The sequence below is a fragment of the Psilocybe cubensis genome, chromosome 9 (assembly GCF_017499595.1).
Source record: "Psilocybe cubensis strain MGC-MH-2018 chromosome 9, whole genome shotgun sequence".
Lineage (NCBI taxonomy): Eukaryota > Fungi > Basidiomycota > Agaricomycetes > Agaricales > Agrocybaceae > Psilocybe > Psilocybe cubensis.
In genome coordinates, this window is record NC_063007.1 from 1,934,553 (window position 1) to 1,947,654 (window position 13,102).

At 48.0% G+C, this 13,102-nt stretch overlaps 4 protein-coding genes across 4 annotated transcripts; 2 read left to right on the forward strand and 2 right to left on the reverse strand.

Moving 5' to 3' along the window:
* Positions 1 to 712: 712 nt before the first annotated feature.
* On the reverse strand, positions 713 to 1,387 carry JR316_0010035 (uncharacterized protein; the record flags this gene model as incomplete). Its single annotated transcript, XM_047895712.1, has 2 exons — positions 713 to 934; positions 983 to 1,387. The coding sequence occupies 2 exons, from the start codon at positions 1,385 to 1,387 to the stop codon at positions 713 to 715; spliced, it is 627 nt and encodes a 208-aa protein (XP_047745431.1).
* A 1,023-nt stretch (positions 1,388 to 2,410) lies between these two features.
* On the forward strand, positions 2,411 to 4,982 carry JR316_0010036 (uncharacterized protein; the record flags this gene model as incomplete). The annotated part of the gene is made up of 2 exons (XM_047895713.1): positions 2,411 to 2,542; positions 2,604 to 4,982. 2 exons carry the CDS (start codon positions 2,411 to 2,413, stop codon positions 4,980 to 4,982), a joined length of 2,511 nt encoding a protein of 836 aa, XP_047745432.1.
* Positions 4,983 to 5,260: 278 nt separating this feature from the next.
* Positions 5,261 to 7,571, reverse strand: JR316_0010037 (uncharacterized protein; the record flags this gene model as incomplete). Its single annotated transcript, XM_047895714.1, has 5 exons — positions 5,261 to 6,234; positions 6,284 to 6,579; positions 6,736 to 6,861; positions 6,907 to 7,202; positions 7,257 to 7,571. 5 exons carry the CDS (start codon positions 7,569 to 7,571, stop codon positions 5,261 to 5,263), a joined length of 2,007 nt encoding a protein of 668 aa, XP_047745433.1.
* Positions 7,572 to 8,450: 879 nt separating this feature from the next.
* On the forward strand, positions 8,451 to 11,367 carry JR316_0010038 (uncharacterized protein; the record flags this gene model as incomplete). The annotated part of the gene is made up of 5 exons (XM_047895715.1): positions 8,451 to 8,738; positions 8,792 to 10,059; positions 10,102 to 10,258; positions 10,398 to 11,251; positions 11,298 to 11,367. The coding sequence occupies 5 exons, from the start codon at positions 8,451 to 8,453 to the stop codon at positions 11,365 to 11,367; spliced, it is 2,637 nt and encodes an 878-aa protein (XP_047745434.1).
* Positions 11,368 to 13,102: the final 1,735 nt, after the last annotated feature.

Here is a 13,102-nt window from a genome sequence, read left to right on the forward strand (position 1 = left end):
ATCACAGTTTGTAAGACTCATTCTATTCTTTGGAATTGCAGATGTTGAGCTATTTAATCTGTGCAGGCACAAATAAGGAAGAATAAAGCACAAACTTGTTACTTCGTAGGTCTTTCATGGTTAAATTTTGAGTTTCTATAATTATTGAAAGAAATCCTCTGCCCCTTCAGCTCACTGCTTTCGAACTGGAGGACCTCTGTTGGGTGCAAGGGATACATTTCAATGCCGACAAGGGATGGAATCCTCCACATCTTTATCTGGAGAGGCAGGTTGAACGCCGTGCATGGGAGAAGTACGGTGGGCCTGCAGGTTACAACACATAAGACAGTTTATTTATAACGTACATTACCTAAGATTTAATAATAAGGATATTACGTGAGACACGGTGGATTTACTTCCGCTACCTAATTAGGAGATTAGCATGATGTACGTGTGATTTAGCCTGGCAAATCATAGCGTACATGACGTGCCATTTAGCGCTAAATGGAGCCGCCGGGTGGCCTGCGGGATCCGCGCGTCTACCTACACGGAAGAAACACGGGCCGGAAATGAGCCGGACGGGTCCATTTGCATCCCGTGTATTGCAAGCAGACGGATCCGCTTGACCCGTGTTGTGCTGTCAGACGGACCCATTTGACCCGTATCTTCCCAGAGAGGGAGGGATATTTGAGAGGTATTGCGAATCAATGAGCACAAGGGCTCCAAAAATAATTTATTCATCTCTACCGGTATACAAATGCTTTTCCAAACTCGATTCAATCCCTGCCAGCCCAGCGTCAATTTCCTCCAGCGCATTATAAGTCAGAATTTCTGACTGCAGCTGATGCAGGCGGAGGTTCTTAAACGTTGTGACCTTGCTGTCATAACTATTGTCGCCGACGGAACTGTCAATTATTTGGTCGTATGTTGCCCGTAGCTGCTGCTCGGTATAATTCTAAAATAGTTGTCAGTATCTAGTGCTTGGTAATATCTAAGTGCATACATATAGAAAAGGAGGGTTAAAATATGCCGTCTGATCTGTCACATCCTCGAACTCAATGTCAGACTGGGTGGGAGGCGAACCGGGGTAGCCGCCCATGGGATCAAACCTGCCGTAGGTTCGAAAATAAGGGTTTTGAAGGAGCAGGTGGCATGCTTCAGGGGGTGGAGAATAGCGACCTTGCTTCCTCTCAGAGGAAATAGCTGGACGAGAGTCCATAATGATTTTGTCGACGACAGACGTGTATGAAACATGTGCTGCCATCAACGGCAGAGCCACATCATCCCGGATGACAGGCATAGGTGGAGGATCCAGGGTATCTGGAATAACAGGCATAGGGGGAGGAGCCAGGGTAGGTGGAATGACAGGCATAGGGGGAGGAGCTAGGTTATCTGGAATGATTGGCATTGGCGGCGGAGCCGTGTCGTTCCGGATGACAGGCATTGGCGGCGGAGCCGTGTCGTTCCGGATGACAGGCATTGGCGGCGGAGCCGTGTCGTTCCGGATGACAGGCATTGGCGGCGGAGCCGTGTCATTCCGGATGACTGGCATAGGGGGTGGAGCCAGGTTAGCTGGAATGACAGGCATAGGGGGTGGAGCCAGGTTAGCTGGAATGACAGGCATAGGGGGTGGAGCCAGGTTAGCTGGAATGACAGGCATAGGGGGTGGAGCCAGGTTAGCTGGAATTACTGGCATTGGCGGCGGAGCCAGGTTAGCTGGAATTACTGGCATTGGCGGCGGAGCCAGGTCTTTCCGGATGACTGGCATAGGGGGCGGAGCCAGGTTAGATGAAATGACTGGCATAGGGGGAGGAGCCAGGTTATCTGGAATAACAGGCATAGGGGGTGGAGCCAGGTTATCTGGAATGACTGGCATTGGCGGCGGAGCCAGGTCATCCGTCCTTGCTGTGCGTTTGCTTTCCTTAGAGTTGCTAATATTTGAAGACATTGCTGATGCTCAGAAATCAATTAAAATTTACTTGAATTAATGCCATTAGTCTTACATTTTATAGGTTTTACGGGAGGAGGTTCCTTCAGTTTTTCAAGAAGCCTGGTAAGATTGTTGAGACTGGTGTAGTCAATGGGGGAATTTTTGCTAGAGGTGGGAATAAAGTTGTAGGAGGACATACAGTCCAGAAAGTGCAACTGGGTGGGCTTGTTTATATATCTCACGGAATACAATACTATCCGAGGATTCTCCATGACACGGAAATAGATTCACCCGTGTATCGAACTTAGCAACTTTTGCACAAACTGGATCTGGTGAAGAAATCACATGACTCAGATTGTACATGTTTGTGTATGGTTTTGTTTTGCGGGACCGCTTTTTTTTAGACTTTTTTTAGACTAACTCCAACCACGATCACCACCCCACGTTCTACCGTGCCTCACCCATTAACGCGTCTTCCCCCCCAAAAAAAACGCTTTCCCAATGGCCTCTTCATCTTCCACCACCGCCACCTTCGCCCAACGCCTTGCTGACTGGGAAAAAACCTTTACAGAGTGCTACCGCAATGGCGAAAGCGCGTTCAACGCTCAGTTGGAGCAGCTCTACAGGGACTTGGTGAGTAATCAATATCCCTTGAGCATAAGACTTACTGAACAAAAAAAATTCATCCAAATAGGTTCCACTGTGTCAAGAACACGTCAGGGACGCGGCCAACTTCCGCCTCGTGGATTATGTCGCAAGCCCTGTCGTGTATTCATACAAGACCAGCCAGGGCAAGGACGGCAAGCAGGTAGCAAGGTTCGAGGTCGACTGGGCAAATTTGCATCATCAAGTCGCAAATTTCAAGGCATACCAGCAAGGCCAGGAGGCACAGAGGAAGAGGAGGGAGGAGGAAGAGCAAGAGAAGAGGAGGGAGAAGGAGGAGCAAGAGGAGGAGGAGAGGCAGAGGGTGGAGGAGAGGAGGAAGAGGGAGGTGAGGAGGAAGAGGGAGGAGAAGAAGAAGAGGGAGGAGGAAGAGGAGAGGCAGAGGGAGGAGGAGGAGGAGAGGCAGAGGGAGGAGGAAAGGAGGAAGAGGGAGGAAGAGAAGCAGAAGGTGGAGGAGAGGAGAAAGGATGAGAGGAGGAAGAGGGAGCAGGAGAGGAGGACCAGGGAGCAGGAGAAGCAGAAGGCGGAGGAGAGGAGGAAGAGGGAGCAGGAGCAGGAGCAGGAGCAGGAGACAGACGAGGAGAGGAACAAGGAGGAGACGGAGAAGAGACGGGCCGAGAAGGGCAAGGGCAAGGCAGTCGAACCCCCGGTGGAAGACGGACCCGTGACAGACGCCCACAAAGACAAGGGCAAACGGAAAGCGGCGGACCCCGTGGAGTCCATTCAGTTGGCTCCAGCGGATTACAGGGGCCCACGGACAAAGAAGGGGGAAATTATTCCCCACATTACCGCCTCCAACATGCCCGGTCACCCAGCGTACAGGGAGAAGCTGGAAAGATTGGCAAAGTCCAAGCAGGGGAAATTCAGGAGCAAGGCGATCATAGGAAGCCACACGAACGAAGACGCGGACGCGGACGTCGACGAGGACGACGAAGGCGATAACAAAGGGGCACCGCCTACCACCCCCACTGCCACCCCCACCCGGAAGATGCGCACGCGTTCCGTAAAGAAGGACACCGAGGACGATGTCCCCCCCATCAGGAAGGCGCGGTTGAGATCCCAGAAAGTGCGCCAGGTGCCAGAGGGGATGGTGGACATGGTGGAAAGGTGCACGGCATGCATCAAATTCAAGGTGCCATGCTATGTCAAGGGGGAGACAGGCACTGAGCCTCTCGTCCCCGTGAAGCACCAATCTTGCGAGTCTTGCAAGTCTCGCAAGATCCACTGCAGCTTCTACCCGGGGCGCAACACCTTCGTGGGTCAATTTTTGACGACGCCACTGGGAAGCTATGGGGAGGCGTTGAAGTTGGAGGAGGGAGAAGATGTTCCGGCGAAGGGGAAGGCCGGGGAAGGGTCGTTCCCCGAGGATGTGGGAGAACTGCTTGTGCAGCTCTTTGAGCGCCAAGGCAGAATCATGGAACGGCTGGACGGGTTATCCGCGTCCATGACGGCGATTAATGCACGGATTGCGACGTTTGCCGAGACAAACTTGGCGGTGGAGAACAGGATGAAGAGCATCGAGGACGGCATCCAAGAGGTGAAGGCCGAATGGACCATGGCCAAAGAACAAGTGGCAGGAAGCACCTCGCTTTCCGTCACGATGTTCAACGACATCACCAAGAGGATCAACCACGTCCGAGATGTGGTCGACGATTTGCTGGAGCAGGATGAACAAAGGAATCCCGCCCCCAAACAGGCAGCAGGACCCTCCAAGATGGAGGTCAAACAAGAATTGGGTCCGTCGCGGACCCGTGAACCCACCTCTGTGCCACAATCCCCAAGCGCACCACCACCGCCAGCACCCCTCCCTTCCCCACCTCCACCTCCAGCAGCACCCATTCTTCCTTCCCCTCCTCCACCACCGCCAGCACCTGTCCTCCCTTCCCCTCCCCCACCTCCACCCGCACCCGTCCTCCCTGCCGTGTCTGCGCCACCAACAGCGCTATTCTTGCCCGGTTCGACTCCGGAAGCGCCTTCGCCCCCCCCAGCTGGCCGACCCTCGCTCCCACCGGTACCGCCCATCCTTTCCCTGTCTCCACCACCCCCTCTCCCAGCTCCACGTCCTCGAAGTTTGACGTCAAAGGCCGCACCGTTGTCAAAGGGTGCACCATCGTCAAAGGCCGCGCCATCGTCAAAGGCCGGCCCATCCTCAAAGGCTAAGCCATTGTCAAAGGCTAAGCCATCCTCCAAGGCTGGGCCATCCGGGAATGGACACTCATCGGAGTTGTCTGATCCCTCGGACAGCGACGAGGTTGAAATTGTGGAGGAGGAGGATGTTGAGATCGTGGCGTCCACGCTGCCCGCGTCGAACATAGCCACAAAGACAAGGGCTGGACGAAAGCGAAAGGCGGAAACGACTCTGGCTGAAGCATCGCGCTCGCCCAAAAAATCCAAGGCCCAAAAAAAGTAGTGTATTTCAATTCTTTGTAACTTTTTTTTGGTCTCCTTTTTTGCCTGTCATATATTACATTGCTCACATCCCTATACAATTTTTTCATCATTTGGACTGTATATAGTTTTTACTCTCATGTGCTCATCTGTTTTATACCTCTCCCAAAAAGTAGCACTTGATGATTTTTAATGAACCCCGCTTTCTGTTTTGATTTTGTGTGAAAACATGTTTGAGAAACATCAAGATAAGAATAAAAAGCATCACATTCAATAGGTATCATGAATCTACTTCAACAGCTAGGCTTTCAAAGTCTTTTTTCTTTGTCTTTTACCTGCTACAGCAAGCAGACTTGCTTCCTGAAGTGCTAAGGCATCCGAAGTCACATTCCTGCGGGCCCGTGTTTCATCCGTATCTGGACTTGTTACTGTCTCCACAAAGGCATCACAAGTCACGTCCCTGCCGGCCCGTGTATTATCCGTGTCTTGGGTTGTTCCTGTTTGGACTCCATCTTCTTCCACTGTGTCAAGTGGATCTGAGTAGGGCTTTGTTCTTTTCCTAGGTTGAATCCTTCTAGTTGGTTTTGGCTTAACTGGGGGGGGTACAGAACTCTCTTCATCGGGTCCGTCCATTTCCGCCGTTCCGACATATGGCTTTGTTCTTTTTCTTGGCATAATCTTTCTAGCTGGCTTGGGAGGCGCCTCCTCAACCTCTGGAGTTGGGCTGGATGATGGATTGACAATTGTTGGGCTGGATCTACTTGGTAGAGAGGGTGGCTCGCTAGATCTTGAAGGTGCGTCGGTAGGAGTCTCATCCGTCTCTGGCGTGACTTCAAATCTGGCAGTAGTGCGTGGCATCGCGGATGCCGGACTGCCCCGTCCATTATCAAACTCTGACAGATTGGATGATTCAGAGTCGCTTGAAGATTGGGTTTGAAGTCGTATAGCTTTTTGCCTCAGCCGACGTTTGGTTATGGCTGCAGGAGGTGGAGGTATCGGGTGGGCTTCTAGGCCGTCAAACAAGTTGGACGGATAGAGAGGTTCCATAATGTCATAGCCATTTCCAAAAACCTTTGAGAATTTAAAGGGGATGTCTCCTTGCGCTTGACGGTCCCTCCATAGCTTGAGAATTGCAGAAGTTGACTCCAGGCGGAGCCGGCTCGGATCCGTCACGGGGATTGAACTTGGCCAATACTCTGGATCAATCATTTCTGCAGAACGCCTTTCAAGAGCATCCCAAGGAACACTTGAACCAGGCCTATCCTTGGCTAAAGCTGTATACATAGTTAGCAAGTTTGTTGAGGACATAGACAAATTACACACCATAAACCTTGTTCATGTAAATTCTAATAATTGACTTTTGCGCATAAGCGACTTCTCTCCCAGTTGAGCCATAGATAGGACTAGGTATTATTGGAAATCCATTGCTGCTAAACTTGAGGGATTTTTCATGAAACGATGCATCTGGCAGTGCTGGATTGGCCACACCCTTCTCTATTTCTGAAATGTGGACGAGGTATTGAACAAACGCTCTGCGAAAAGCGGCCAACTCGGATGGAAAGAGTTGCCCAAAGGAAGGAATTCTGACATCGTCGAGTGCTAGATCGCTTGTCTGGGTCCTTCAATGCCCATCAGTCAACATTAATACGGGCCAAATTATTCCGCCGTGAATGCTTACGGCGGAAACTTTATCCGCCGTAGGGTGTTTACGGCGGATAAAGTTTCCGCCGTAAGCATTCACGGCGGAACTTGTTCATGCCGTGTTTAACACTTACATTGAGTATTCGATTTTACCCTCAATATCATAATGCCCCTCAAAGGTAATGGACCTCATACCCATTCTCTGCCACTTAAGTTTCTCCATTTGTCGAAGTATTTTTCTGCCTTGCCTGGCAGCAGTCCTGCAGATGTCAGATTGACGGCGGAAACAAGTTCCACCGACTCACTTTGCCTTCATTGATTTTGAAACACCTTTCTTATTCCATTCCTCGAGGATCTCCATGAACCTGTCCCGCTCCTCCTGAGTCAATCTGGCCTCAACCTGCTTACGTCCTTGTTGATAAAACTTCATCCAATCTTTACTTCCACGAGCAGCATTCCCTGATAGAAGCGCAACCTCGGAGTCAATCTCTGCCGACTTCTCCTCACGGAATACCGTCTGAAAGGTTATACGGGAGTTCAATCCTTCCAATTTTACACCAATTCGATTTGACGCATGGTTTCTAAACCAATTAAAAATTCGCTATTGTGATGGTTTATGTGTGTAACAAAATTTTCAAAGAAACAACGAGCTCACATGCTTCTTCACCTTCCATTCTTTGTGTAGTTGCTTATCTTCCTTCCTAGCACGTCTAGAGTATCTGTGATCCCATGTAGCTTGCAGCTCAGGTATGACAGTGTTCTGTATGTAGTCTGCTTTGGATGACTTTGATGTATCTTTGTAGGGCTGTACATGCTTTTTCAACACGCGCATTTCCTTTGTGGTCCATATATTTGATTCTTCCGGCGGAAAGTCACCCTCCGCCGTCTGTCCGCTTCTGGGTCCGTTGTGGGTTGTGGCATTTGCGGTGGAAGGAAGCGGATCCGCGTCGGGGGATGCATTGGTGGGCATAATTGCAGCGATGTAACAAGTAGCTTATCGATGAGTATCTGTGTGATCTAGTCAAATCTCACGTCATACGGAGATAAAATAAGCTTCCGATCATACTAAATGAATGATGTGATGTCATATTTTTCCCAATCAGGTAATCCTGCTTCATCGTCGGCCACGATGATCAAAGCATGCTGGTCGCTGTCACATACATTGACCTCATGATTTTGCAATAGTTCCCTCTGCACTCAATCAATAAACATGAAATTTTGTAAACATTTAGCGCTTTATATAAAGATAATCTTACAAGGTTTTAAATTCTTGTTAGATGGCTGTAAAGATACAGAAACACAAAATTCAAATTCACGTCTTCTCACCCAAAACTTGTGAAACCCAAAACGGCAGTCATCTCAGAGACCATGAGAGGTATTCAAATGCATAATTTTTTTCAAAAAATATAATGATCCCAGTGAGCTCATTTTGACACATTTTCTAGTATATTGAGAATATCTCCTTAAATACGAGGATTCACATTCTACAAAAAATGTCATTCGGTAGCTATTAAAAATATCTTTCATATGATATACGCCGGAGGAATGAGGGGCCAGCCAGTGAAAAGATATTTCAAAAACACTCCAAAGTGTGGTTCTGAAAGGGTCGTTCTGCATCATATTGTACATTTATGATGGGATCACGTCCATTTTGTGCATCTCTGGATTAAGTTTTGTTCATAACATTTCACTCACTCATCCAAATATGCTGCAAGATAGATCATATGAAAGCTATTTTTCTCCTCTTTAAAACGGCATAATTGAGGGAAATTTATCTACAGAAATAAACATGTTATACTACATTTAGATCTGCGCTCACAGGCTGTCAGACTCTTTGTTTCCAACATCCATGGGCTTCAAGAAAGTACCTGATAGGGGATCGGATGAGGAGTTTCCCAATGTTCGGGAGGCCTCCTGGTCTAGTGGGGCCAAGAAACGAAAGAGAGGGCGGCCGAGGATCCACAAACTTCCTGCAGAATCATCATCAACAAACCTCCCTCAAACAACGACTTACTCTTTCCAAAACCATGAACACAACATTCTGGAAGAAGAAATACCTCATTATCCGGGAGATCTAACTGATCAGCAGGTACTTGATAACCTGAGACAGCTAGATGACGACAGAACGGGAGGAAAGGTATGTTTTAACATGTTTTCAGTAGAATGATCAGGATGACTTTACCTATCCAGTCTCAAAATGATTACCTGAGGGAATGGCTCCCGAAACGAGAGGTGTATCTTGGAACAATGATTGGAGGAGAAGCCCCAGATCCGGATCTGAATGGACGGTGTCAGCAATGTCAAGGAATGTCTGGAGTGTGGAGATGTTGCCAATGCTTTGGCTCTAGAATTTTGTGTTCTGAATGCCTGCGAAGAAACCATCAATTTACACCTTTCCACCGCGTTGAGAAGTGGACGGGTCTATATTTCCGTCCGGGAGCTCTGTGGGAAGTGGGTGTCAAGTTGTATTTGGGTCATAATGGGAAGCGGTGTCCTTATCCCACGGATCCGAGCCATCTAGGATGCGACGGCGGAAACAATTCATCCGGGAGTCATGGGCACGGCGGAAACAATTCGCCCATCTTTGAGGATGAACACGGATTGGACCTGGATCCGCTTCCTGCGAGCAATGACCAAGAATCCTTTACGGCTCAGCTTCTGGCGGACCCGGAGGTACCCCATTTGGTTGAGCTGGACGATGGAGACGATGAAGACGATGATCTATTCGAGGAAGTCGATACAACCTATCTGGACCAACCTCGTCCAAAGGCAGCAGACAACAATGGAATTCCTTTCAAGGCAATTGTGCACACCTCCGGAGTCCATTATCTGCCCGTGCGAACATGCACATGCCGGTCCGTCCGCCTTCCGTCTATCGATTTACAGTATCTGGAGATGGGATTATTTGCAGCCAGCTTTGAAAACGTTCAAACTGTGTTCACAGTTGAGGTCCTTGAGGACTTTCGGATGGACAACCTCGAGTGCAAAACGTCGGCTTATCAGTATTACCAAAAGTTGCGAAGACTGACTTCGCCAGCGTTTCCAAAAAAGGTGCTGAACCGCTATCGTGAATTGAGAAGGCTTAGTAGAGAATACAGGGACCTTGTCCTGAGACGACAATACGGAGAAGGGCATACAAGAGAAGCGGTGGTCCCTTACTATCATCATTGCCATGATTCATCACCAGAGAGGATGGGTATTAATGTATCTGATCCAATTGACGGCGGATCTGATAGTCCGTCTCAAGAAGTCGGAACGTCAACGGACCCGTCTCTGGGACACGGCGGATTAGATGGTCCGCCTGCACCACAAATGACGCGGACCGAGGATCATCCCAAAGTTGAAGATAGGAGAGGGAAGTTGGCCTTATTCTGCCCCGCCTGTCCACAGCCTGGAATAAACCTACCTGATACCTGGATTGATGATGCTGACAGGCAAGTTTTAGTTATTCTTCAAGGGTGACTGCAATTAACAGCAAATAGCAATCTGTACATACGTAGTTATGTTGCAGATGGTAATTTCAAAGCAGATCACCTCAATCAGAAAAACGAGGGAGACGATGTTTGGTTGAGCGTTGGAGAAGGATACATGACTGCTCCGGGCCCATACAAGGAGCACATCAAGGAAGCAATTTCTCTTGCTCCACGTTATAAACGGGTGCGTTATCTACCATGATTTATCTTTCACGGCGGATGCTTACGTTCCGTGTCACAATCTTCCACGGTGGATGCTTCCCTTCCGTGTCAAAAAAATCTTCCACGGCGGATGGCTTATCCTCCGTGTAAAAAAATATCAGGAACAAACATGTCATAACTACCACGCCCAGAAAGCTGAAAACAGAGTCAGCCCGGGTAAGAGAGTACGTGGAATTGGGGAACACGCTTGCGCTAGGCACGGATGCTTCTGTCCATCCAGCGTTGTCGATTTTGACAAAGGCGAAAAGCAGATGCACATGGATTGGTCTTTGACTCAGGCCAGGGAAACTACCAACACACAGGGAATCACAAAACATTTGGAAATCTACGATATAAACTGTCAATATTGCGTTAACTTGGCAAGGCGTCTCTCAGAGTCCACAAAAATGCATTGGCCACCTTCTGTTAAAATGATTTTTGCAATTGGTTTATTTCACGTCCACGGGCACAAGACGGAATGTCTTTACAACTACGCATCCACCTATGTCCCGGGTGTGGGAATCATTGACGGAGAAATCCTGGAGCCGTTGTGGTCCGTGTTAAATGACACATCCCGGAGTACACGTTCCGCTACCACTGCCCATCGAGCAGAGGTTTTGGACGACCACATGGGGGATTCCAACTGGAAGAAGACCATTAATATGGCTGCAACAATTGCTGCAAAGTTCAAACGGGCACGGGAACAGTCCGGAATCACAGACCGATTTTATAGGGGTATCACGGATCAACAAGATTCCGGGCTCATCAACACTTGGGAAGATGAAATTTCAAAAGCAGAAGCGGACCGAGAACAAGGTGTGGCCGACGCTGTTGGCAAGGTAATGGCAAGCAAAGTGAAAACGGCTGCTGGACGCCAAGAAATTGAATTGCATCTTTCAAATATGGAACTTACATCTAATGGTGCTACTGGAAAGGCAGCATGGATATCATCCGGCTTAAAACTGGAGCAAGCGCAGTACGATTATTTCAATTGCATCCTACAGAATTTAACATGCTTTTAGATTGGAGCTCAGGGACCATGTCAGAAAGCTCGGAAAGCATCCTTCCACCGCTGAAGATCGAAGTTTGTGATTGGTTATAAACTATATGTAATCCAACAAACACAAACCCCAGGGAAAGAGTGGTCCAGACTGGATAGGACGAAACCTTCTCCTAAGTTTCTTAAGGGAGGACGCTGCCTAGGATTTAAGTAGATTAGGATGGTGTGGATTGTGAAGGGTAACGAAAGCGAAATAGTAAGATGAGGATAACCGGGTCGTCTGGGTACGATAGTAAATAAGCCTTCCGAAAATGGGATGGAACCGTGGAATTGGATGGCGGGTGTATATAGAAAGCGTGAAGAAGATGCGTAGAATGCATATGAGAAATCAATAAATGTGAATCTTAGAGGGGTTGTCTGAAGTGAGTGGGGAACGTTCCGAGGGGAGATAAGAAGATGAATAGGAGTCGGAATGTCGTTAACGGGCTGAATCTTGAAGAATGGTGAAAGTGTCTTTAAATTGACAATCTTTCTGAAGCTTGGAATGAAGCTATACGTCGCAGGAGTATTGACTGAATCGAGGATGAAAGACTAAGTCTGTCTCGAATGAAATCGCTCCAGATGAGTTGACGGAGGGAAAGGATGTCTTGAATACACTCCTAACGGCGATGGTTGGAAGGTGTAGAAAGAGTAGGAGCGGTAACGGAGTGAATGGAGGAGAGGAAGTAGGGAAGTACTGGAGGTCTGGATAGAAGTTGGATATTCAACGCTGAGAAGAAGAGGCGTTGGATGAGGAGGATGACTGGTCTTGGATGAAATCCTCTCTTAATGGAAAGCGAGATGACTTCGGATGAATGGAAGTAAACTTGGTCTCGACGGAGGGTGGAACTGATGACTGAATTGGACTTGAGTTTGGGCTTGGCTTGAACTTGAGCTTGGAATTGAAATGAATCGATGTGGATTGACTTGAAATTGACTTGACTTGGATGAAAATTGACTTGCTTTGAAGAAAGTGGGGACTGGGTGTAACTTTCCTGTCATTTCGTGTAATTCTACTACAGCTTTTATACTAAAAGCTACGTGAACGAAATACCAATCTAAGCTACTGAAAACCGAGTCATATACTGTACAAAGTGTCAAGAATAAGGCTACGCAAGTGTAACAATAAGCAAGAACAATAAGACATGTCAATATCGACACGACGACAGATAAGAAATGAATAGGATGAGTAAGAAAGAAGTGTATGACGAAGGTGAATGGTAATACAGATTAGATAAAAGAAGCAAGGATGAGTCAGAAAGCATAGAAGATTGGTAAGACAAAGACAATAAAAGCGCAACAGACAATAGAAAAGATATAAATAAACACAAAAGGATGAGTAAGACAAACCAAAAATAAGTTGGAATGAGTAATCCGCAGCCTGACGCTGAGTAAGACCATTGAATTGATAAAAATAGAGTTGACAGTCCGGCTGTGCAAGGCAGTGTAGAAAGCTATGCAGTTTGATGGTTGACTGATCCGTCGCATAGCCTTGATGATCTGATGAAGTGACATGATCCGGAATAACGTGGCTCCCATGTGACAAGTGTTGATAAAATAAGATGTGTGGATGACTTATGGAAAGAATGACTGCTTGGGTTGAGGGCGTCGTGTGTAGATCCAAAATGAACATCTCATCTCCAATCAGGATTGGGGTATGATATCCGTCCCAAACTTGAGAAATCAACCGTCCCCGGTTGCGGAAGGAAGGGGGGGATAGATTAGAAATCGTCCATATCGTCGCTCCATGTGTCTTTATCTTCCTCACTCTCGTGTCCAAGTTCTCTG